This window comes from Brachionichthys hirsutus, chromosome 8, assembly GCF_040956055.1.
Source record: "Brachionichthys hirsutus isolate HB-005 chromosome 8, CSIRO-AGI_Bhir_v1, whole genome shotgun sequence".
Lineage (NCBI taxonomy): Eukaryota > Metazoa > Chordata > Actinopteri > Lophiiformes > Brachionichthyidae > Brachionichthys > Brachionichthys hirsutus.
The window spans coordinates 15049483-15075636 of record NC_090904.1 but is presented as its reverse complement, the minus strand read 5'-3'; the positions used below and the strand labels follow the sequence as shown (position 1 = coordinate 15075636).

Sequence of the window (26154 nt, the reverse complement as noted above, 5' to 3'; positions counted from 1 at the left end):
CTAACATTTCGATTCCCTGATGTCTTTTTGGTTTCTTCCTTTCTCTTTCCTCCCATCCTTGCCCTCATTGTTGTCATCCTGTTTCTCCTTGTCAGGTTTGGTTACACTGTCATATGAGGGCAGGGAGGCAGTTGAGGGAGTGCCCTCCTTTTCCTGTTCCTGATTGTTCCCACCATTCTCCACTTTGTTATTGGCCGGTTTGCGCTTACAGACAAATCGCCGCCTGGCCAGGTAGGAACGGTAGGCCCTCTGAATCATCCTGGAAGACACATCCTCCTGCTTGCGCCTCAGGGTGGTGGTTATTGGTTCATAAGAGACCTTGGAGGGATTGGCTGCCACAAAACGCTCCTCCATCTGTTGTCTCAACATGTCCAACTCGCCGCTGTCACCCAGCACACGCTTCGTGAAGGCAAACAGGATATCCAGGCAATGGATGCGGTCCCCACTAACCATGGGCATGTCCATTGCAATGAGTTCAATGGTGTTGGGTTTGGGGATTCGCAGTGGGTGTTCCAGTGCATCGGCAAAATCAGAAAGCTTGGCATAGGTGATAAACTGGCAGGCATCTGGGTCAAACTTCTCCCAAATCTCATAAAATGTCTCAAAGTCATCCTCGCTGAGTGGGTCGGCACTCTCCTCCGTGGCAACGCTGAAGTTTTCCAAGATGATGGCGATGTACATGTTGACCACAATAAGAAAAGAAATAATGATGTACATAACAAAGAAGAAGATCCCAACAGAAGGGTTGCCGCAATCTCCCGTAGCAGGGGTGCCAGCATTCTCCAACAAGGGGTCACAGTCTGGGGGGTAGTTCAGAATAGGCAGTAGCAGAATGTCCCACCCAGCCGACGTGGTCATCAGAAACAGGATGATCATGCTGTTTCCAAAGGTCTCAAAGTTGTACATGTCATCGATTCCAGCCCCGTATTTCACATAGCCAAAGTTAGACATGCCAAAGATGGAGAAAATGAACATGACAAGGAAAAGTAGCAGACCAATGTTGAACAAGGCAGGAAGTGACATCATCAGCGCGAACAGCAAAGTTCTGATCCCTTTGGCCCCCTTGATGAGACGGAGTATCCTGCCGATACGAGCCAGACGAATCACCCTGAAGAGCGTCGGCGACACAAAGTACTTCTCAATCAGGTCCGCCAGAAACATTCCTGAAGTTATGATGAACCAAAAAGAGACAAAATATACATGAATTGTAAATATTGGTGGAAATGATCCGCAAAATCCGATACAAGTATGCTTCAGCAGCCAAAGCAAATAGTCTGAATTTTTATTTACAGGGTTATTTTTCAAGATGAAGTATTAACAGTCATGGATGATACTGAGTCCCAAGAAATATAATGCTAAAATACAAAACTAAATACATAGTACCTAAATAAGTTGCATCACACATCTCGTCCGTGAGTACACATGATACTGTTTTTAAATACTTGCCCACAATTGAAAGGATGACCACAACCACATCGAAGATGTTCCAGCCATTGATGAAATAATAGTGGCGCAGTGCAAAGAGCTTCAATAGAAACTCGCCAGTGAAGACCACAATGAAGAATAAGTTGATCCGGTAAAGCACGTCCTCCGTCTCGTCCGACTGATCGTCGGTCTCCACCATCATCGTGACCATGTTCAGGCAGATGAGGATCATGATGGAGATGTCAAAGACCTGCTGCGTCACGAAGTCAAACACCATGCCCTGGATGCTGTTCTGAGGTGAGAGGTAGAGAAGAGATGCAGGAAGACTCAGACTTCTCTTAATAGTTAGAAATGTCGTGTTGAAACTGTTTTAGCAATGAAAACGAAGACGAAGAAGAAGAAGAAGATATCTACCTGAGGCCGGGGGATTGGTTTCTGCGGCTTCTTTGAGCCGAGTTTCTTCATGGCGTTGTAGTATTTCTTCTGCTCCTCTGTCATGAAGATGTCCTGACCTCCAAAGTGAGGGGATAAAAACAGTTTGGTTACAACCTGCAAGGATTTACACCCCTCATTCCGTCACAGAGACATTTACAGAGTGGAAGGGCAATTTGACAGTGTAAGTTTGGGCAAGGTCAATACACAAAATGTTTACTTACATCATTCAAATTCCAAAGTGTAAAGGATTAATTTGGCATAATGGTTGCAATTCTCCCCTAAGAGCTGTACAGTTAATGTGAAAATGCAAGTACTAGACAGCAGCAAATTAGCGTAGCTTAGCAAACAAGACTGGAAACAGGGTAAACAGCTAGCCTGCCTCTGCCTGAAAGCTACAGAAAGAGTGTCATCAACCTTCTGTGTGTGTTTCCAAAGATATGGAACTATTCCATTGAAGAATCTACATTGCAGCTCTGCAAAGGTGACAGTGTGGAAAATAGGTCTTATCTTTTTCTTCTGTTGGTTGAAGTTATCAATGATGACACCAATGAAGAGGTTTAAGGTGAAGAACGAGCCGAAGATGATGAAGATGACGAAGTAGATGTACATGTATATGTTGATCTCATAGATGGGCTGGAGCCCCACCTGCACAGCAGCACAAATTAAATGAAAGTCAGTGCAAACCTGCACCACTGCATGTTGAGCTGGTGATGTCTGGTGCATGAAGCGTACCTTTCTCGAATCAACTGCTGCGTACATGATGTCCATCCAGCCTTTGAATGTTGCCTTTTCATGTGAACAGACACAGAGCATGAGAAAGCAGGTTCAAATCTTCTCAGACGAGAGAAATGGCTGAGGAAAAAAACAACAGAAAAGGTTCCCCACCACTTGCAGAAGAGCCAGGTACCCCACGCCCACGTTGTCAAAATTAACCTTGACATTTTTCCATCTGACTTCGCTGTAATTTGCATTAATGAGCGACATGCAGTCCGACTTGTTGTTCACTTCGTGAGCGGAGAACATCTCCTCACTGGTGCCATTGTAACAGTAGTAATACTTCCCAGCAAACAGGTTGACGCCCATGATGCTGAAGATGAGCCAGAAGATGAGACACACCAGCAGCACATTCATGATGGAGGGAATGGCCCCCACCAATGCGTTCACCACAACCTGAAAAGAAGGAAACGCACTGTATCCTCACAATCACACGACTATTCACACCAGCACACACATGCGTAGAAATGCACGCTCTTCCAGTCCATCGGGGGCCCCACGTGTGCTGATTTGTGCTGATTTACATAGCAATACTTTTCATGCCTACATCCATAATAATGCAATTTTTGCATCACACTGGATTGTGCAACTTTACTGAATTTCATTTTCTTAATATCTCGTACTATACTTTTCTTGATTTATGAACATTGATGTAAGAATTGTAGACATAAATATGTTCCACAATTTCAACAACTCTCTGTGGCCAGCAGGGTGGAAAATATATGCCAGGCTCTAATAAGCAAAATGGTACTGTATGAGAAAATAAACCCATTTTAAACACGGACAAATATGAACGTGCATTTCCGGAGGAGACACTATAACACAAAGACAAATGAACCAAATCAAATGTCAGAGTGCTTCGTAGCGATCTAGCAAACGTACAGACACAATGCTTTCATTTGGTCGGTTCATGAAAGTACTGCAAAATGGTGATCATGTAAATCATGGCGACAAAAGAGAGGAGCAGTGAGCAGGGATGTGAGGGAAGGGTGGCATGCAACCAGAAGCTTGTTGATCTTCCAGTGTGACAATGCCAAAGCCAAACTTTGGGAGGATCATCGGAAGAGACGGACGGCAACAAGCAGATCACGCACTGAAGTAATGGTGAGAAGGATCCAGTTATCATCCCTCTGTCTGTCTCTCTATAGCTCTATAGTGTTCTCTCTTATGTTCTCTCTCTCTATTCATCCATGTCTCTCTGTATGTTGTTAGTTCTTGCTCCCTGTAGCTGTTCTATCTATCTATCTATCTATGATTGCCATGACAACCCGTATCTCTTCTCTCAGATGGTACTGAATAATTCCGAATACCTAACGTGGTGCATCATCACTCTTTTGTTCTGGTCTCCCTTCGGCCTTGGGACAGGAACAATTTCAGATGTTTTGATAATATTTACATCTTGCAGTGCTTTGCAGTGATTCAGCTTCTACTAATAGATACATCACTGCAATTTGCCTTAAAATGCCACAAAATGTATAATAAATGAAATTAAATATGATCAATTAAATCTGATACATGTACTAAGACCATCGGAGATTATCTGCATCCATGCAAAAAGCTTGTCTCTGATAAAGATCTTGTCTATTGCCATCTCTAGCATGCTTGCATTTAATTGGCATGCAGAAAGACCAGCTGTCTGGCGTCTTAGGTCTTACCCTCATCCCTTCAAAACGTGACAGGGCCCTGAGGGGTCTCAAGGCCCTCAGTGTTCTGAGTGATTTAATCGGGCCTAGATCGGAGTAGCCCAATGCATTAGCTACAAGGGTGACTATAGACACCTACACAAATAGGGACAGAAGGAGAGGAAAAGACAGAGGTAAAGGAAGAGAGGACCCACATTTAAACACAGGGATATAGCTGGGTCCTATGTATACTGTAAGGATGGCTAAACAGATATATATAAGTACATATATATTTCATATATATTTTTAGGTTTGTTTGTTAATGCTTGTGTTTGGTTTAGTTTGGGAAGCCAGTCTCGAGTGATGACCGGCTTTACAGCGCAGTGAGCACACCTGGAATGAAAACTTGTGGCTCACACAGTGAGAGGGAGAGAGAGAGGTTAAAGAGTCCCACAATGGGGGGGATTAGAGGAGTGATGTGTTCACAAACACGAAATCAATGTGATAAACACACAGTACAAAACAGCACAGTTTCCATACCAGAGAGCATCTCACTTAAAAGAGGGGAGAGAAAATGCAAAAGGTTGAGGACAACTTTCAGGGTCAGAAGACAGAGGGTAACCTGCAAAAGCCGGAGTCCCAACCCATCACAGAAGCCTTACCCTGGACCCTCAGTCCCCCTCCATAGCTGAGCAATGTCTCTCTTAAGTTAGAGAGAGACACAGTTGAAGGCCTGCCGTGAGAGAGGACCAGTCAATGTTAGAAATAACCGTTCTGCACCATATAGACGTATTTATGACGCCAGCATGCTGATGTTTCTGTGCATTTTATCACAAAGAACATTTACAAATGATTACAACAAACGAGGGAAGTATTGCTGGGTGTTTTACAAATGCGCCAATTTATTTAAAGCATCGTGAATTTGTTGTTTGTTGATGACTATTAGTTTTTTGCTTGTATTTTTGCTTTATACTATAACTGTATGAAAGGAGCAGTGGTAAATAAAGCTGTTAAATCACAGTGGAGCAAAGACTACAGTATTTCCCCGGAGTATGCGGTAGCAGAAATACTTCCTTCAAGAGACCTCCGCCAAGTACCTCAGTCTCTCTATATTGTGATTTACACCAAAAATAATGGTCCGACATTTATTGTATCTATATTTTTAGATTCCTTAACCATAAAAATGTACTTTTAGCAATTGGATTCATATTGATATCATTATTAGTTCTGGATTTAGATCCAGAGCTTTTTAGGATACTACAAATCTGTTTGTCCACTACTAATTCCAGTGTCTTGGTAAAGGACAGCAACAACAGAACCTCCTTGAGAGATATTATTGAAAGTGTCCAAAAACACAATTGTTTTGTTGTGAATACGGGACAACACATAGAACGGGAGAGCCTGGAAACACTGGGGAAACAGAGAGGATGTTCTGGCAGAGTCCAGAGAGTCAGATCCAAAGAGGCAGGTCCTGATCAGGTGAGATGTGGAGCAGGTTCATCTCGTTCAGTTCAACGACGCCTCCGCAGCTGTGCAGGGCAGAAATCAACCTGCAGCAACGGTGACCATAGCAACCCTCACAAAGGGGGTTTAATGTTAAAATGTCAGACCTCATTCTGGATCGGATCCGGAAGACATTTTGCATGATAGTGCATATCGGACCCCTTTATGACTGTGAGTGAACTGAAAGCATATTTTACAAGAAATTATTTTTTGAAAAAGCTTCCATTATAACTTAGTTAATAGAAAAATCCAGATTGTGACAGTATCCGCATTCCTGATCCGACCCGGATGAAATCCAGTGGTGAGATATATCCCCCCCCCCCCCCCCCCCCCCCCCAACCTACCCGATGGTGACAAATTCCATAAAGCTTTTTATTTTTCAGCAATCGCCAAGTGGAAGATCCCTGAATGACTCAGCAGTCCATCATGACCTGAGCTCCAGAACATTAACCATTCAGTAATATCTCAACCACATGTCTTCTTTCCATGTTTATTCATTCACTCATTCTAAAGGCCTGTAGGGTCACTGGGAGCCAGAGCCGATCCCAGCTGACTTTGGGCTGGAGGCAGGATTCCACCTGGGCAGGTCGCTCAATGCAGCTCCACATAGAAAGACAAAACTATTCATACCCACATTTATGCTTACGATCAGATAACAATTCACCTACATCGCATGTCATTGGTGGAGAAGTTGGAGATCCCTTTGGGAACCCACACGGACACAAGGAGAACATGCAGACACCAGAAGGTCAGGTGGATTTGGATCCAAGACCTTCTTCCTGTGTGGCAGCAGTGTTCCCCTCTACATGCTCTCATGCTACCAGCTCTATGACTTGTGTCAATTCGGGAACTGCAATTAGTTGCATATACAACAGAACAGGATTCAAAGTACTTACATCCACGATGAAGAAGTCCAGCCAACACCAGGCGTTGGTGAAGTACTTGACAAAACCGTAAGCCACCCATTTCAACAACATCTCCAGGATGAAGATGTAGGTGAAGACCCGATCGGCGTACTCCAGGATGATTTTAATCGTCTTCCTCTGCTCAATGTACACATCCTCAAAGGCCTGCAGAGCAGCAGAGCATCATAAAACAGACAATGTGTGATCTGAGCTCTCATCGTGACTCTGACGCACACTGGTGAAGCAAAGTGAGACCACAAACGAAACCTTAAAGCACTAATGTCCATTATATGGATACAAATCTATTAATTATTTTAAATTCATGTTCAGAAACATTACTTGTATCATGCTCTGTAGTTTATGGGCCTTATTTACGTTTCAGAGAAGGAGTTGCTGTATTTATTCAAGAGGAGTAAACAAAAAGGAGCTGCTAAATTTCTCTCCTTTACTTCTATCCATTCTGGAGCCAATTACGTGTTTTATTTGACCACAGGCCTTCCCAGTCCAGAAAGACTCTGATGGGTGGACGTTGCTGTCAGTTAGCTACAACCTCGAGAGCAGGAGCTCATCATCCTCGTGTACAAGAACTCCTACTTCTGCAGTATAATGTGACAAAGCCATGAGGTGCATATGCGGGATCACAAACCAGGGCTCCACTGCTGAGCAGAATCATGAAGATGATGAGGGTCTCAAACCAGTTGTGTTCTACAATCAGGTAGCAAGTCTTCCTCAGGAACCACCAATACTTCCCCCAGCCGTGAGTGATGGGAACGTCACAGCACTTGTATTTAGCCACGCACTCTGTATGGCACATAGAAACACAGATAATGATGCACAAGAAGAAACATGATACACAATGGATGGCAGTGCTTTTACTCCTGTTTACAAAGGCTCATACCGTCTGTCCAGCAGGCATGTGGGTCAAGGTACTCCTCCACCACCCCCACCACTGCCACCTCCTCCACGTCAGGCTTGATGTCTATAGTGCTGCCCTCAGATGAACTGGTGTCATCAAGCTACGGGACATGCATGAAGAGGTCGGAAGAGATCATTACTAATGGAACACATTCAAACAGATCGGCCAATTCCGTTAATTCTATCAATTCTATTATAATATAACCTTAAATTCCTATAAAAGGCAGTTTCACACTATATATTTTTTCTCTCTACCAAAGCAACAATTGGATCGCCGGTTCTCTGAATTTCAGTGCTCAGTCGCTGCTCCCTGCAGCAGCCCAGACGTGTGGCTGGTGCTGGGAGCCCAGTGGAATATAAACCCGGACCAGGTACAATGGAGATGCTGCTGCTATATCTCTTTTCTTCCTGATCAAATCCAGGTCAAGGTGACCCACACATCGCACACCCACACACTACAGCAGAGTCAGGACTAGCTCTGTCCTGGTCCGTCTGCAGGGTCACCGGCCGATCGTCCACAGACGCTTTATCTACCTTGTGAGTCGCGGGTGTAGCTGGAGCTTATCCCAGCTGACTACGGGTGAGGGGTGGGGTACACCCCGGATGTGTCGCCAGTGGATTACAGGGCCACACATAGAGAGACAACCACTCACGCACACACTCACACCTTTTTTTCTCCTCCATTCCCACCATGTGACTTCTTAACCTACTGTCAGTCCTCGCTACTCACATCTTTACTGTTCTCCACATCCGATTCGCTGCTGAAGTCTTCCGTGTTAAGGTTTTCAAAATCCGATTCACCAATGGCGATAGGCACACAGACCGTGAGGTTGGGGTTGTGGATGAAGGACATGTAATCCTCGTCAATCATATACTTTCCCACACTGCTCCCAATGCCGCTGGTGGTGCCGTTGCCATTTTTAGCATAGTCCAGTTCACGATTGATGTCCACCGTGTGGTTCGCAATGCAGTTGAGCTTCTTCTCGTACAGGTCATCCAGCGGCTTCTGTTCATCCTCAATAGGCTGGTTGTCACAAGTAGAGGAACATGAAACAAACCTCAGTCACAGGCTCTGATGAGCACAACATTCAATAATCATGTCCCGATCATGCACATTCATCTTTAATTAAATTGTACCTTTTTGAGCAAGAGCCTCCCGTTAATCTTTAGCCAGCTAATCCCAAATTTAATGCGGGCAACTGCAAGCTGGAGGTTGTTGGGCTCGCCATCGTCATCTGTGGCAGCGAGGTTGTCTGCACTGAACGAGCTCAGAAGCAAGGCCAGGAACAGGTTCAGCACCTCAGGAGAAAACACCACACAAGCTAGAACCCGTACGCTCACAGTGGATGGATGGATCGTGGCAGAGCATGGGAGCAGTAGCATCGACAGTATCTTTGCTTACCACCAGGTTTCCAATGACCATAACCATCATGAAGACGATGAGGCACATCGACTGTCCCGCGACCTCCATGCAGTCCCACATGGTCTCAATCCACTCGCCACACAACACTCGGAACACAATCAGGAAAGAGTGGAAGAAGTCATTCATGTGCCATCGAGGCAGTTTGCAGTCCTGGGCGATCTTGCACACACAGTCTTTGTAGTTTTTGCCAAAGAGCTGCATGCCCACCACAGCAAAGATGAACACGATGATGGCCAGCACCAGGGTTAGATTACCCAGGGCTCCCACAGAGTTACCAATGATCTTGATTAGCATGTTGAGGGTGGGCCATGATTTGGCTAGTTTGAAAACTCTCAACTGCAAGGAGAAACAGGAGGCTGGATTATTAGTTGTTCACGTCAGGACAGCGATGAAAAAGCTATCGGTTTGGTTATGTGTCCAGTCTAGCTCAGGCACGAGACACATGCATTAAGAGGGTTCAACCTTCTATAGAATCAGCTAAACATTTCTAAGGTGCACTACAAGATCATATTGACGAATAACAAAAGTCCTCCCAAGGTTTTAAAGGCTTGATTTGATGATCACGAACAACAGATTACTTAGAGCATCTGCTCTCGTCCACTTACCAATCGGAATGACCTGAGCACGGACAGTCCTTCCACTTTAGACAGCAACAGCTCAACTAAACTCAAAGTCACAATGAAGCCATCAAAGCAGTTCCATCCCCCTTGGAAGTAGTAGTAGGGATCCAAGGCAATGAGCTTGGCAAACATCTCAGCGGCAAAGATTCCGGTGAAAATCTGCAGACCCACATTGTAGTCATTATTACTAAGCTTTGAAGGGTCTTGTTTGGTTTGCCATTACACAAATGTTGCCGGTACCTGTACCTACTTTATTTCGTACCACCTTTGGTCGAGATTCCAAAAAAAGGTACTAAAAGGTGACGTGAAAAAAATCAGACTACCAAGATCAGCTTCATTATGTTGTTGTGTTGATGGCTAAAGCTGTAGAGAGACGATTGAGGTCGTCTTGTGTATAAGAAAATAGGCGGATGGATGGATGACTGAGGTTAAGGGTTGTGCCCCCCATGGGCCTCTTGACACCAATGTTGGAGTCCAGATATTTAGTGGAAATTAAATACAAATAATTAGAAATTATATTTTTTATTTTAGATATGTTTTTCTTTTTGCTGAGAATAATCATTGAAGGAAAGTACTTTAAAAACGGTTCTGTCTCTGTTTTGTCTTGACTTTGCATATGTGTGTGTGTATGAGAGAGAGAGAGAGAGAGAGAGAAAGAAAGTTGAAGTAAGCAGGATTCTAAGGAAGCAGGAGAGTGACCTGAGTGGGAGTGATGAGAGTTTGGGGACCAGGCTGGCTGGCTACATTAAAATGGAAATAAATCTTTAATGAGACCTCATCAGAATCCTTTATAAACTATGCGTGTTTGTCTTAAGTGCACATACCACATGATGCACCGATCTATTGGTTCGAGAGTCGGTGGGGCAAATTGAACCTGCAACGCTCCTGTTCTTCCCGAGAGAGATAACGAGGTTTATACAAACTTACAAAGATAAATGACAGGGGAACGAGGAAGGACAAAAGAAGAACTTCCGTTTCTCACCAGGTTGCCAGTAGACAGGACATTCTCAAACTCCGGAGTCATGGGGTAGTGCTCCATGGCCATGAAGAGGGTGTTGAGGACGATGCAGATGGTGATGGCCAGGTCAACAAATGGATCCATGACAAACAGGAGGATTATGTGCTTAAACTTCAGCCACAAAGGACAGCACTCCCAGATGAGAAAGATGTTCGCAAATTTATACCACCAGGGAGGACAGTTCCTCTGAGACTCCTCCAGCTCTGCAGGATGACATCGAGCAGGAAGAGAACCAAAAAGGATGATGAGTACTGAGTGAGATCAGCGGTTGCAAATCAATTTAATGATAAACGGCCTGACTAACTGACAGCAGCTGCTTCTGGATGCCTTGTCTGCATGAAATAGCAATTTCAAAAATGCTGATGATATTATGAAAAACAGCGAGCAATTTTGTAACTGTAATTGTTGATTGCATGAAGTGCAACATGTTGAACAGCTGGCTTGAGGTGTGATCATTTCAGGTGAAAATAGCAACTTGCACAAAATGTTAAAGGTTTGTACCCTCTAATAATGTGTTGGTCACAACGCTCATCTGACTGTTGGCTCGGTCCTTTCCTTTGAAAGAGGAATTGAGCTGATCCACGGATACCATGAGAGAGCCGGAGTGCTTCTTCTTCAATTCCACATCAGTCGTCTGTACTCAGAGACAGACACATTATAAATAAATAAGAGATCCTGCAGTACTCACATAGAGGCCTTACTGCAACCATCACACATCACACCATGAGGCACCACCAGGCTACATTCGGTAAACTCAATTCACTGCATCTAATATCTAAATATGCATTTTATCTTTGCTCATGGTTTTAAAGTACCACCCTCGCTTAAAGATCCAGCTAATGAGGAGGGAACATGGGGGGTTGAAACGTGTTCCTGTCTCTTTAAAGACATTAAATATTAGTCAGTTTAGCTCATCCCTGGCTGATATTGTTTTGAAGACAGCGAAATGAATCTGAATTGTGATTTTGTCAAAGTCTTTATCTGTTTGGATATTTAAGAGTAACAAATTGTTCAAGCATATTCTGACTTCAAAATGCATTCTTCCTGCTTTAAATGCATAATGGTCTATTACAAGAATATTTGTACGTGAATGAGAGTGGCTTGTAGCATGGAGCATAATGTATAAAATACATTTGGACACCTGAACCACTTTGTTATTCATCTCTGGTGGATTTAAGATCGAGTGGGATTGTGGTACTTTATGTACAGCGCTCAATTCTAGAAGCTCCATCACAACACCACGGCTCTGGGTTCATTGGTCAACACAAGGCTAATGCTAAGTAGTTGAATATTGGTAGTTATGTTAAAGCACTGGCTCGCATCAAGTGAAAGTCATTCACGTTGGTATGCTGGACTAGACCATCCAAAACAGTAACCTAACCACACCCTTTTGGTAATTGATATTCATTTTTCCCCTCTCACTCTGTTTTCTATTTACCTGTATTGTATTTTAGTTACTGAAGTATTGGCTTTTGTTTGAGAATTTATGGCAAACTTTACAAACTGCTGACTTTATATAAAATATCTAAACTACAGCCCTGAAGTAAAATGGCATGCAATGGCATGCTGCTCAAGAACAGAGGGGAATTCAAGACAAGCGTTCTGCTACACCATGCTACATTTTGGGGCCAGACAGATAAATGCAGACTGGCTGAGAATTAAAGAGGGGTCTACCATGCTTGCTAGAAAGAGGAGAAATACTGTTATCGAGAAAATACTTTGTTCATGTACTGTCCTGCAATACAACAGAAGTGAATAAATGAGGACAGCAAAGAGAGAGAGACTGTATGGGCCTGAAAAACAAAAGACTTCAAGCAGGGAGGTAGGATTTATACCTGTTAAATGTGAGTGACTAATTGAACTGTTAAGATTACTAAAAGTGTGGGGGGGCTTGTATTATATTTCATTACTGTTAGACATTAATCAATGAATCGATCATCACACTGCCTCAGCTGATTAAAGTATTATAGGGCTGTTAAAAGGATCAGCAGACAAAAGGAGCATTCAGTCAGGGAGGAGTGCAGTGGCATTGTAACATATATTTCAGGGAGGGAGAAGCTCCCGACTTTGGGGGGAAAGGGGGATGAGAGCCAAGGGGTGGAGGTTGTGGAGGAGAAGCTGCAGAGAGCTGAGGCCACCGCCATCATGCCTAAACAATATTGTTGTCCCATGGACATCCTTACACTGTCATCAGTGGCTGCCTTATCTATTTTCACCTCAGGCAGAAGCCGTCTGCCAGGCCCAGGGCCGATGAGAGACACCACGCCATTGCAGTCCACTGTGCTGTTCCTCTTCCCTCCAGCGTGGGGCACCAGTGGGTGAATGCGTGCCAAGCCTTGGCTGTAACCGCTGTAGCTGTTGCGTCGGTAGGGGATAAAAAGCGAACCCCGGCGATCTTCGCTCTCCTCCACTGTACTGTGCTCATCATCAGCAAATTCGTTCTCTGAGCCAATGTCCCTGGAACGGCCTCTGAAGCTGAAGATGCTACTCCGGCTGTTGTGGCGTGACATGAAGGGGGACCCCGGGATGCTGAGGAGTGACTGAAGGGAAAAAGACAGATGCAGACAGGAACAGTTGAAGAGTTATTGAAAGCAGCGGATGATTAAATAAATAGAAGTGGCAAGAGCCAACAAGAATAAACCAGTGGGTTGAGAGAAAATGACACATTTCAAGTTCAAATAGATGGAAGAAAGACGGAAGTGCTGAAGTGGGAGCAATCATTTGTTTAAAAATTCTAAAGACAAATAAAGAACTATCTAAATAATCTCAAAATTAAATACTAATCCATTGAGATATGCTTTCAAATAAAATCTATTTCAATAAACAGAGGACCAGAGAACTGATGCTCTACGTACCAAATTTGAAAATGCCAAAAGCTGACCTGAGGTGAAGACCATAATTAAGTGACAAACAGAGGAGGTGGTCCAGCAAGAAAACTACAGGGGGGGCGTGGTTCCAAGGCAGAGCCAGACTTGGATTCCCCCCCCAAACTCCCAGTGTAAACAACATCAGAGGTAGGCATATCCAAGTCTAGGAGGAAGTGATGACAGTGGAGGAAGCAAGTGATCGAGATGCAAAAACACTCTGGAGAGGAAGGTCACCTTGGAAAAATTGATTGAGTGAAGCTTTATAAGGGCAGCTGGAATGAGAGAACAGCATGAGGGACTACTCAGCAAGTATAGGCAACAAGGTGGAGAGCAATGTTTGAAGCAGGATGCCGGTCCTCCGTCCTCCAATCTCTGGTATAGACTTATTGTTATTGCATGTGGTGAAGAGGAAAGAAACAGGAAGAGCCTAAGGATGGCTATGACCCAGGAGAGAAGACACAAAGGGTGGACATAGCTGACATAGGAGACGGTCACACGATGTGAAAGACCCGAACACCCAAGAGTTCCACATGCACAACTAATGCTGCACTAAAAACAGCAATAACAGCAAGTGTGTTTGCGCACACTAACTCAATCAGCCGTGAGCATTTACAGAATAGCGTTAATTATATATTTTACCTGGTTCATGATGGATGTCTTCCTGCCCAGCCGACTTCCTGGGAAACGAATAGTGCTTTTCTTGCTGCCATCATCGGACTCAGATTTAACAACCTTCTCGCTGTCTCCTTTCTCTTTTTCCTGCTCTTTCTGTCGCCATTTCTTCTTGCGATTGCGCCGTTCCTTTGCACTCTTGGAGCTCAGCTTGGAGACCTCAGACGAGCTGCGGGACAAGTGACCCCCTCCTTCATCCTCTAATGCAGCCTCTGACACGGTGCCTACAGATGTCGCCAAGGCAGCAGCCTAAGGAAGGCCAACGCACATGATAATCACACGCAGCGAAGTAAATGGATTAGGGTGTACGCATTAGAGAAAGGAGTAAGACGAACCTGTGTCTCCTCTTGCTGCCTCTTGAGTTGCTCCAGCATTGCCTTGAATTCAGCATCTTTCCGCTCCGCCTCCTCCATAGTAGCCTGGTTCTGCTCCTCATACGCCATGGCCACCACAGCTAAGATGAGATTTACCAGGTAGAAGGAGCCCACAAAGATGACCAGCACAAAGAAGATCATGTAGGTCTTTCCTGCAGCTCGTAGAGTCTAACACATACACAAACCAGATAGTAGGAAATAATGAGACATTCAGGGTGACTTCAAATGGAATATGATGTGCTTAGACAGATTATTTTTTTTCTATTGATAAGAGCCAAAAGGAAGAGATCTGAACAAAAGATGTAGTTAATGTCTGCGGAGGCATGCATGTGTGCACAAATGCTTTAATATAGGGCTCTAAAACAGGCGTGAGATGGGTCAAGAAATTCACCCATACTTTGAGAGCATGCGTTTTGTTTCATCTGGAAAGTTGTGAGTCCATTTACAGACAAAAAGGGAATTCAGGCAAATACTGTCTTACCTGCATGTAGAGACCTTCCCAGTAGTCTTGGGTCATGAGCCGAAAGAGGGTGAGGAAAGCCCATCCAAAGCTGTCAAAGCTGGTGTACCCATAATTGGGGTTCCTCCCGGCTTTCATACACATGAAGCCCTCAGGACATCGCCTAAAAGAAGCATACAGAAATACAAAAATACTGAATCCCATCAATGCTAAAGCAAAAAGGACAAAGGGAACATACCGCATACCACCCATATTGAGGGAGATCTGATTATTGACCAAGTAACTTTCAGCTGACAGATATTGGGCGACAATATGACAAAAATGTGGTCATGATCTCTGAGGCCAAACACAGCAATGAATGAATGAAACATCAGGTTTATGCCACCTCTTGTATGCATTTAGAAAGTGAAACATTGTCTTACCCCGAGTCAGAACTATTTCCACACAATAGAGCATCAAGCTGGCCAGGAAGGATGTAGAAATTAGCTGGGAAAGCAAGCCATAGAACAATTGTCTGTATTAGCGACTGGGCAAATATATATTTGTCTACCTAATTATTCACATTCTTCTGTTATAATGAGCCATTAAATGTCCAGTGTCAAGGCAATCACTTACTTTCATTCATGATGAACTCGGTCCAGTCAAAGCCGCTGCTGCCATTGGCTAGGACTTGGTCTGTCATGTTGATTGGCCAAATTACACACTTATTCCGCAAGTTCCCCATGAATAGTTGCAGTCCAATCAACGCAAAGACGCTGAGACAGAAGACGGTCAAGATCATCACATCTGACAGCTTCTTCACAGACTGGATCAAAGCACCCACAATGGTCTTCAGGCCTGTCGATTAGTACAGGATAAACACGCACACGCACACAGACACAGACACACAAGCGTACACAAATGCACACACAAAAACAGGCAATCTCACATCCACATATGCACAAACACACAAAACCAAATGTACACACACACACACACGGATGGATACATATTAATGAACGGCAACTTAGTTTTGCTTTACTGCTGATGGAAGTCACAATGTATTGATTTGAATTGTCATTTATTTAGTCATGACTGTTATGGAAAAATGACAAAAGACAAACAGTTTTACTTTACTACATATGAGCAGAATATTTTAGAAAACATTCATTCCATATCAAAAGTATATCATAAAGTTACTAGAGACTATATGCATAGATTATTCATGAAATCTCACAATAAATTTTTTTTTAAATCCAATATATTTTTTTTGCTTTTCTAAAATCTTTAGTGTGTTGGATATTTTCATGCAGATTTCTGGTGTTAATATAGATACAGCTATTTTAAGCTATTAAGACATGATTATCTAGTGTATTATATCAGCACAGATGTTCAAAACACATTACATTTTTCACACAAAACATCACAACAAACACTACAGCTGTAAGAGAAGTTTCCATCAGAAAGACACTTTTTCATTTCACATTTTACTTAATAATACTCATATCAACGGAAATCAACGTTTTTTAAAAGGTTCCTCGTCTGAAGCATTTTCCACTGAGGAAAGACTGACTGGCATTACTGATAGATTTAGGACCTCTCTGAAGAAGTGAATATTATCACATGATTACAATGTCTCCTTGTGTCCATCTGTGGAAAATCCCTCACTAAATAAAGTTAATAATTACACTGCATCAAACAAAACAATTTTACATAACAGCATCGCAAAGAGCACAAGGAACCAGGTTTGTCAAGGAAGCAGGAAGTGAAGAGGAGAAGAAAGGAGTCAAGGCGAGGGGTCAATGAGAGGTGGCATGCAATGTCATTTAAACGCCAAGGCTGAAGGAAATGACTGTGTCTGAATCACCTGTCTGTAAACTGTGATGGTGAAATCAACCTCCAGGTGTGTATCTACAAGCTGAAGGGGCAATGTGGCTGAGCAACTTGAGTCTAAATATTATTAAAAGGAATTAATTATTTAGGAATTAATTGGATCATAAAATATTTTTTATAAGAGTAAGATATTATATATGTCTTACCCTTTCAAACACATTGATTAGCTACTATGGCTGGTATATGCTCAGTCCAAATATGTCCCTGTTTATCAAGGGGCACAGCAGGGGCGTGGCATCTTCCAAGCATATGCTATATGCAGATGATATCCTACTGTTTGTTTCCAAGCCTTGGTGATCTTACCACCAGGAAGTGTGCAGTTTACTCAACTTGGTATCACTGTAGAACTCAAAGATCTTGCCTTCAGACTCTTCAACCAGGAAGACAAATACTGGGTTGAATATTTTTTATTTTTAGTTGTCCCTGTCAATTCTATTAAAAAAATAAAAATATGAAGCCTGAATCAAATAATTCCTAAAAGATCAAATCAAAGACAAAACTCGCAAAAGCATTTATCTTGAAGCTTCATGCAGCACTGATGCATTATCAGATTAGGCTTGGCAGTCTTAGGAGAGTACATCCTGATTGTGAGATTGTTAAAATCTAGAATTTAAATCAAAAAGAGATGTGCAAAAAGACGATGGCTGTTCCATTAGTTTTAACCACTGTGATATTGTCCTAAAAGCCAACCTGTGGGCATAACCGCTACGTCCTTCCCTGCTATCCCATCGTTTGAGAACGTAATCGGCCGTTATTTAAACGAGTGTATTATATAAGCCCACCTGTCCGTATGGGACATCTGAGTCCTCAGAACTGCCAATAGACTGCTAAGCCAATCAAAAATGTATTCTTACCATTTTTGATTGGGATAGAACAATAATGTAAAATAATGCCAATGTTCTGAAACATCTTGTTTCTAAAAATAAAAGTAACTAATAAAATAAGATAAGGTAAGCTCAGCCTTAGTGTTTAAATGGGAGTCTCACCTGGAATGACAGAAATAGTTTTCAATGCTCGGAGAACCCTGAACGTTCTCAGCGCCGAAACATTCCCAAGGTCCACAAACTCTGTTATATATCTGTAACAAGGTAGGATGACACACAGAACAGAACCCCATGACACACAACACACACAATAACAACACACAAACCGCGCAAGAACACAACACCAGCACCACCATCGAAGACTAGGAGGAGACACCACGGTGAAGGAGGAAACGCCCGTCCGACTAGTGGGAAGAAAGCGAAGGAGGAACAGGAGAGGGACTCGAACAAAAACCACACCGAACATCAACCCCGTGACTCGCCCGCCCACAAACACGAACACCGTGGCTGTCTTACCTGGAATAACTGAAATAGTTTTCAAAGCCCTCAGAACCCTGAACGTACGCAGAGCTGACACATTGCCTAGGTTTACAAACTCTGTTATATACCTGCAAGGTGGATCAGACACAGTTACTCAGCAGCTATCCCGGACGGAGGAAACAAAGAAGAGACCATCACATTATATTTTCATAAACGTCGTACATAGTGTCATGGACTGATGAGGTTCAGGCTTTTCTGCTTTGCGGGTCACGGGAGTTGCTGGAGCCTATCCCAGTTTGCTATGGGCGAGGGGCTGGGAACACCCCGGTCGCATCGCCGGCGCATCGCGGGGCACTCGCGCGCACACTTACACACTACGGACAATTTGGGGCATCCAATTGGCCTACATTTTATGTGTTTGGAGGCTGGAGGGAACTGGAGAACCCGGAGAAATCCCACACGGACACCGGGAGAACATACAAACTCCGCACAGATAGGATTCGAACCCGGGACCATTCTGCCACCCATGTTTTAAATGTCTGAAAACATTATATTGGAGAAAGCAATTGCAACTAAATAACATTTCAAAATAGACAATTTAAAACATGGGGTCAAATGATTTTACTTGCCAAATAAATGTAATCACATTTTCTGACAGAAGACATCTGACTTTTTATATAAGAGGTCAGGTTGTCATTAACACTTTCATGACTGGTACCGTCTCACCGGAATAGAATGCAGTCATTATTAATGTGTTCAGTTGGATCTGAGTTTAAGTAATCGGATTATCTGCAATAGTAGGATCTGATACTTATTGTCATACTAAAATCCCCGTGCATGTGTTGTATTTAATTTTCCATTATTTTCATTTACAGCTGTTATTCATACCGATAGTAGGAGTTAAGATACTCACGCCATTGAGATAACCATGAAGTCCAGCCAATTCCAGGGATCTCTGAGGAAGGTGAAGCCGTCAATGGCGAAGCCTCGGGCCACAATTTTTGTGAGCGACTCAAACGTATAGATACCTGTGAAGGTATACCTTGGAGAAAAGAGAGATGACGGTAAAAATGTGACAGAGACATTGAGCAGCGATACGATGTCTGACAAGACAAATGTAGAAGTGTACTTACTCTACTTGTTTGGACCACTCTGGCGGGTCACTAAACGTCATGAATATACAGTTGGTCAAAATCGTACACATGATGATCATGCTGAATAACGTGATGCAAGAGTTAAGGAAAGCTTAGACAGCGCCACCAAAACAGACCATCAAAAACAAGCATGCTTAAAATACTGTTTTCATTGAAAAAGGAGCCACTTGAAAGGATATGAGTGTATCAAAATCTTAATAGCTATTCGCCTAAGTAGATTAAAAGGGCTTATGATGTACAAGGAGGGCGTGGCACTGAAGCGGAAGATTGTTTTCCCTTTGTTTAGGACTATAAATGTCTGTGAAGAGAGAAAGAGATAACAGCACAAGGTCTTTACAGCAAATTATCAACACATGCTATTAAGTAGACGCTCAGAAATGCTTTGTGCTATGTGCTTTAAAAAAAAGGGGAAGCGACGACTGTAGCTGAGTCCTGAGCTCACCTCTGAGTCACTCGATAAGACCATCGATTTCCACTACAGCTACAGGGCTGTATACAGGTGAGGCTGGAATGCATTTGCATCATACAAAGAACACACTATTGCAGCATAGGGAGCAGAGACGGTGGCAGCAAGAGCACAAGATTGTGTTTGCAACGCTGCCGCCACTCCCTCGCTGCTCTGCCAAGACACTCGGGGGCACAGTTCGCACCTCTGTCCCGGCAGCATCAGATGGGGGGGGGGGCTCCGTCCCGATTTAATCTTGACACCGTGACAGCGGCTCCGCATGCTGCCGCGGAAGCAGCAGGCAGGGGAACGGGAAGCTCTCCCTTCATCGTGGCCAAATGACTTTCTTTCCTGAAGTTTAAAGCTCTTACTGGAAGAGAACCGCAAATGCTGTCATCGATCAGGGGCAGATCTGCTGACTCTCAGCTCTCAGCAACCACTCCCCACCCATAAACAGCACTGAGCCAAGCGGGGCTGGGCACTGGGGCGAAGCGGCAGTGTGTGTCTGCGTGTTCCCGTGGTGCGTGGATATTTGTGTCCAAAGGTGGTATTGGGCTATGGTTGAGCAGTTACAAACAAAGGGAGCGTTGTTGCTATGCTAGCAGTTTACAAATGGATGATTTGGATGTTGCATATGTCTACGTTTTTTCCTTCTTCTGCAGATCCCTTACATGCATACAGCGCACCGCTGACAATACTGCTAAGCAGTAAATATATCATGTACCGTTAGTAACTAATTAGTACTGACAAACAATGGAAATAATGATTTGCATCAGGAGTAACTTGATGTTAAAGATATTAAGATTGCTAAACTGTGCCTTAACTTACAAATAATTAAGCTGTCAAAATACTGCGTGCAAGTATTCAATCAGTCAATAAAGATAATTCTACATTGAGTTTTATGTGTAGGCATAATTGTCACTGCTCTCAACAAATGATGACACACCGATGGGGAGCATGCATGCGGCACCGTTCACTAGAAGAAGAAAAATGCCACCACAGTAAACATTAGAAAGAAATGAGAGGCGGCCAGAAGTGTCCTGAGACGAGAGGTGCCCTGAAGTCCAATTAAATGAAAAAGAGTGTCTGCAGTCAAGGGAAAGACAAAATGCATTCTCTGCATTGGAAGACTCCTCTCCTCTCCTTCCCTCCCTTCTCCTCTCATACTGTCTTTTGGCAGAAAGAGCATTCAATGGGAAAGAGACCAAGTGAAGCGTTCTGCTGACCAGGCAAACATAGTACTTTAACGTGGATGAAAGGAGGAAGAGGGTGTAAAATGAGCCGTATCTCATCAGCAGCCCATGTTCCAGTGTAAAAGAACATGACGCACACTGGCTTGGATAGATTCAGTGAATTTTCAAAGGTTTAGAAAAGATTCCAGAGGTGTCCATGTCCTTATTGGGTCTGAGCTCCAATGTAGGTCATCCTACAGCTTGTGGAAATTCAAAGAGTCCAAAATCCTTCAGTCAAGCAATCAGCGGTGTCAATCAGGAGACAGAAAGGTCTACTATTGATATCAACTTGGCATCTTTACAATACGGATGCAATGCCATTTCCTTAATTGATCACTTGCCACAATAAACAATAACTGATTGTCCTCGGAGTCTTACAAAGAGTTAAATTCCTAATTTTCTCACTGAAGACTTAACTGCCATGTACTCTTTCCCCAGAACCAGTAACATGTAAATCCTGACTCAGAAATTGACTAAACTGTACTAATTTTTTTTTTTCCTTAAAAAAATCAGTATAACATAAAGTTTTTACATAACATCAGTGTGAATAAAAATGCAGAGCACAAATATAGAACAAAACCGTGTTCATTATAAGAATTGCTACCTAATAATGCCCAGAACCAGTAGAGCAACAATGACTATTTTAGAAACATCGGTAAAGCAGAGGAATAGTAACAGGGTCGCAAATGTGAGACTCTGGACGATTCGTGTCTTTTTCTTTCCACACATTAAAATGGGTCCAACATATATGAGCACTAGCATGCATGTGTATCTGAGGACGAATGGTCTCTATTTACATAAATAGCACACAAGCACTAAGGATTACACAGCATCACAGCACAGACACCCGAGTCGCTGTGTTAAAAATCAAATACAGATATGATACAGCCTTCGTACAACACGTACAACTACAGCGGTCACAGAACAAGCTTCTTCCTTCACTGCTGCAAAACTGGTGAGTCTGCACACAGGGTTAAAGAAAACCTGGAAGTAGAATGCAGCTGCAAGAATGTGTGTGTGTGTGTGTGTGAGGGGTATGACAAATAATGGAGCAGGTAAATGGAGGTGGACTTTAAGCACTATGGGACACCAGCAAAAAGAGCCAAAGAGCGAAAGAGAGAGAGAGTGAGAGAGCAGGGGATGAGGGGAGGGGATGGAGGAGGAGTAATGCAGAACAGAAAGCCAGAGAGCTGCAGAGGAGACAGCCAAACCTGAGATGGATGAGTAGATGGAGGGAGGAGGAAGAATGGGTCGGCATACAGACAAAAACGGAGGATGAAATGAGAGCGAGAGAAAGAGAGAAAGAGAAAACAACAGTGACTAATAGTAACGAGATGCGCCACATGTATGTTCTATTATCTATTTGCACAACTTTAAAACTTATAAACTCAAACATCTTCCGAAACATCTGAAGAGCAATATTCTGGACCTGATTAGGGAGTTTCTGATCATATTCAAAATATTAAACGTTAGCAGCTGATGGGTAACATTCTGGACGGTTTAGTAGCTGGTTTGGTCACAAAGCTTAACCCTAACCCAACGTCTTTATTACAGTGTGGACATAATTCAACATGAATGAAGGTTCAGTATATAAATGAATGTGGTGGCGATAAAGAACTGATGTGAGATATTGATTTGGGGGAGGATATCTGAAAACTATACGGAATAACTTGAGTGAATTGTCGTCCATTATATTTTGAGTTGTCGCTCGGTGCTTGAATGTTGTGTTTTCCTTTAATGAATAGATATTCACAGTTGATGCAGATAACAAAACTGGTCGAATCCATCGAAGTCTGGTCTCTCTGATCTCGTCTCCAAAGCGTCTCACCTTCGCTGTCCCTCTTATTGCCTCATTTCTACCCAACCAATTCTAGGACTATTAATAAACATCTTTCCACTTCTTCACCTGAACACTGTGCTGCAAACCCCCATTTTCCTATCCTCGCCCCACCCTCTGTTTTTATACCATCAGCTACCAGTGGAAGAACACTCAACCCCCCCCCCCCCCCCCCCCTTCCTCACTCAGCCAGCAAACAGGGATGCTGTGTCATCAGAGAACGAGGACTCAGACGGAGCATTAAAGCCTCGCTCTCCCTCTTCTTTATTCTACACCCTGGAAAAACAGATTGCTTGAGATGTGGCGTTGGATCAGAGAGGGAGAACGAGAACGTGAACAAAGGTCTGCAAGCTATAATTAGAGCAATTTAACGGACTTCCTTCAACTTAACTGAACTAAACCATCCTCTTATTCAACTTTGATCAAATGCGCCTGCAGAAAAACATCAGATCTCTCTTTGAAGGGAAACGTGTGAATGTGAAAATCAATTGCATTGAACTGATCTGCAGTTTGCTAAACTTTATGATTTATCCTTCACTACTATTGTTCCAGCCATTGTTTTAGTCTTTGGGAGGAAATAAACAATGTGTCCAGTTATAATTAATTTAAATCAGACGCTGGCTGAACAGAAGCCAGATCAGCTATTCAAACCCAAACATCTGATTCAGACCTCAAATCTGCAGAGTGCAAATCACAATACCATCATGCCCTCCGTCCTTTCCGTCCTGCTCTTCCTCTGTGAGCAAAGCAGTTTTAACATTACCTAATCACGCCAGACATTTGAAAAGCACGAGCAGTCTTCTCCCCATCGCAGGGGAAAACAAGAACTGCAATGCTGCATTTCTTTTCCTCATCACTGCCCCTTCTTCCTCTCTTTGATGCATGAGTGCTGTTATCAAGTTTCCTGCAGCTGACAGTAACACACCCACACACACACACACGCACACATTTAGACACATTCATTGACATACAGTACAGTGACATAATACTGAGCGATGGAATGACCGTGAGTCGGTTAGAGGAGATTAGCAGCCTGGAAAGGTGAGGGCAGACGGAGGAGAGATGAACTCTCAAGACTCGGAGCTTCAGGTGTGATAAAGGATGAAAGGATTGATTGGATCGGAGAAACAAAATCATTATGAATGATGATAAGATGGAGAGAAAAGGCGGAGGCCTCAGCCTGCATGTGACTCCAACCAAACTGGCTGACGCAACAGAAGGATGAACGTGTTGGAAGGTAGCAGATCTTGAAGTTAGCAGAATGTAGAGAAATTCAAAACTACAAAAGGTAAAAGGTGCCACAGAGAGAATGTACGGGTGAAATGATTCATCAGAGGCCAAATCATAAATGAATTTAAAAAAAAGCACGTTTCCAAAAGAATCTTTCGTAGCATCACGTTGTAAACGGAGGGGGACACTCCGAATATCTGGATCTTGTCACGCTCAAGTCAATCCGACATCATTTTGAAGTCTTGTGTGCGCACATACAACTCGAGCAGGCGGGGGGGCCATGATAAACAACTCCACAGCTTTCCTTCAATCGCCGACATGAAAAGGGCCAGAAGGAAGTGAAGACATTGAAAGAATGCACTGGGCAATAAGTGGGGAAAGATAATAAGACGGGTATCAGGCCTTCCTGTGATCACCACCGATCCAGGGCTGCGGATCAATAGATCACAAAAGGCTTGATAGTTTCATGCGCCCTATGAGAGCGTGCCGCTGGCTGAGATCTCCGGTCCTGCTGACTGGGCTTCTGCACAGTCTGTGGATTCTCTTACACATTATCACTGCCAGCACACAGGAGACTGGCTGCCCCCCCCACACCGGCCCAGCTGAAGTGCCTTCCCCATCCTCTCCACTTGCTGTCCTCCTGCCATCCCTCCTCATCCCTCTTTCCCGCATCCAGAGGTAAAACGCACAGCTGAGCCTGAGGTTGTGGGACAGAAGCCCAAAGTTAGGAGAAAGGGCTTTGTGTGCTCTGGAATAATACGAGCACTGATTGGACCTCCGATGCTGATATGTGCTGTTATCTTAAAGCCTGTTCACATCCGTTTGAATTGTGGAAGCAGAAGCATGCCCACACGGGAGCTTCCCTTCTGCCGTCACCTTATTTTTCATCCCTTTGCTGTGTCTGAATGCTTCTGATGGCCATTCTTTGTACCACACTGCGTTGCCCCGGGCAACAGACAGCAAGAGGTCAAACTAAGAATGACCGAATCACCGTGGCTTCCTCCCCCTCCGTCATAAAGGCTTGTGTGTGTCAGGCTGAAGAGGAGCACGGGGGAAAGAGTGCGACCGGTATTCACACAATATTGTCACGTTTTCTAGGGATGTGAATTTGATAAGTTTAAGAATCATCAGAATTTATACTGCTCTTTTCTTTTTGCGCCTGAATACAGTGACTGGACATTTCCTGTGCTGTGTTTCCGTTCACTTGTACTGACTACCTTTACAACAAACTGGAAATGGAGCGCTGTGATTGAGTACGTATTTATGTACAGTATAAATGGCCTACGTGTATGCAAATACAAAAAATGTTCATTCATTGATTCATTTTCATGTCCGCTTTAGCCGCCTTGCAACTTGGCTGTTGCTGGAAGCTATCACAGCTTTTCTAAGATGGCCAAGTTGTTGGGGGGGGGGGGGGGGGGGGGTTCATTTAACGATGGGGTCTTCTTAACTCCGCCGTTAAGCGAGGGCCGCTTGTACAATATGGCATTTGAGGAATATTTATATTGAAGCTATTTTTACCAGCTTTCAAGTCAACATGAATTAATGCAGAAAACGAATTCACCACGGCAACAACGGCCTTGCACAGCAACCCTGCAGTGCCGCAGGGTCAGCCAAACCCAATCCCTCGACCGCAGTTCTGCCTGAGCTGCACAGACGTACTTAAAAAAACATGTCACATCTCACACAATTGAATAATACATCTGTAAAACTTCAAGACATTCGACTTTCTCACTTTAGTTTAGGGAAAGTCATTCGGTGCATGTGGCGAGAATGAAAACTCACTTTCTGGTTGATATAGTATGGATCCAGATCCTCCAGCGGTGTGGTGCACATCCCATTGGGAATGTCGCCGTAGATGAAGGGCAGGCTCTTCCCGGCCTCCAGGTCGCTGTTGGGCTTCTGCTCATTCTCGTCAGACGTGTCACGGTGACTACTGTCCGATCTGGGTTGAGGCGGCTTCTTGTTCTTCTCTTCTTCGATGCGCTTTTCGATGTTGGCGAGAGACTCCGGGGTGAATTTCTTGAAGCTGTGAGGTCCTGGGGGTGCAAGAATGGCTGCGGCCAT

At 43.7% G+C, this 26154-nt stretch overlaps 1 protein-coding gene across 1 annotated transcript; it reads right to left on the bottom strand.

The window, feature by feature from the left end:
• LOC137898867 (sodium channel protein type 8 subunit alpha-like) lies at window positions 1-26154 on the bottom strand. Its single transcript, XM_068742919.1, has 27 exons — window positions 25873-26154; window positions 19523-19641; window positions 19323-19412; window positions 19103-19231; window positions 18226-18317; window positions 15629-15850; window positions 15436-15499; window positions 15035-15176; window positions 14515-14721; window positions 14147-14428; window positions 12824-13180; window positions 11142-11274; window positions 10605-10843; window positions 9608-9781; window positions 8982-9338; window positions 8717-8878; window positions 8310-8603; window positions 7563-7680; window positions 7311-7465; window positions 6656-6829; window positions 4290-4412; window positions 2746-3030; window positions 2593-2646; window positions 2368-2505; window positions 1840-1944; window positions 1447-1717; window positions 1-1163 (listed from the first exon to the last, which is right to left on the bottom strand). The coding sequence occupies exons 1-27, from the start codon at window positions 26152-26154 to the stop codon at window positions 1-3; spliced, it is 5931 nt and encodes a 1976-aa protein (XP_068599020.1).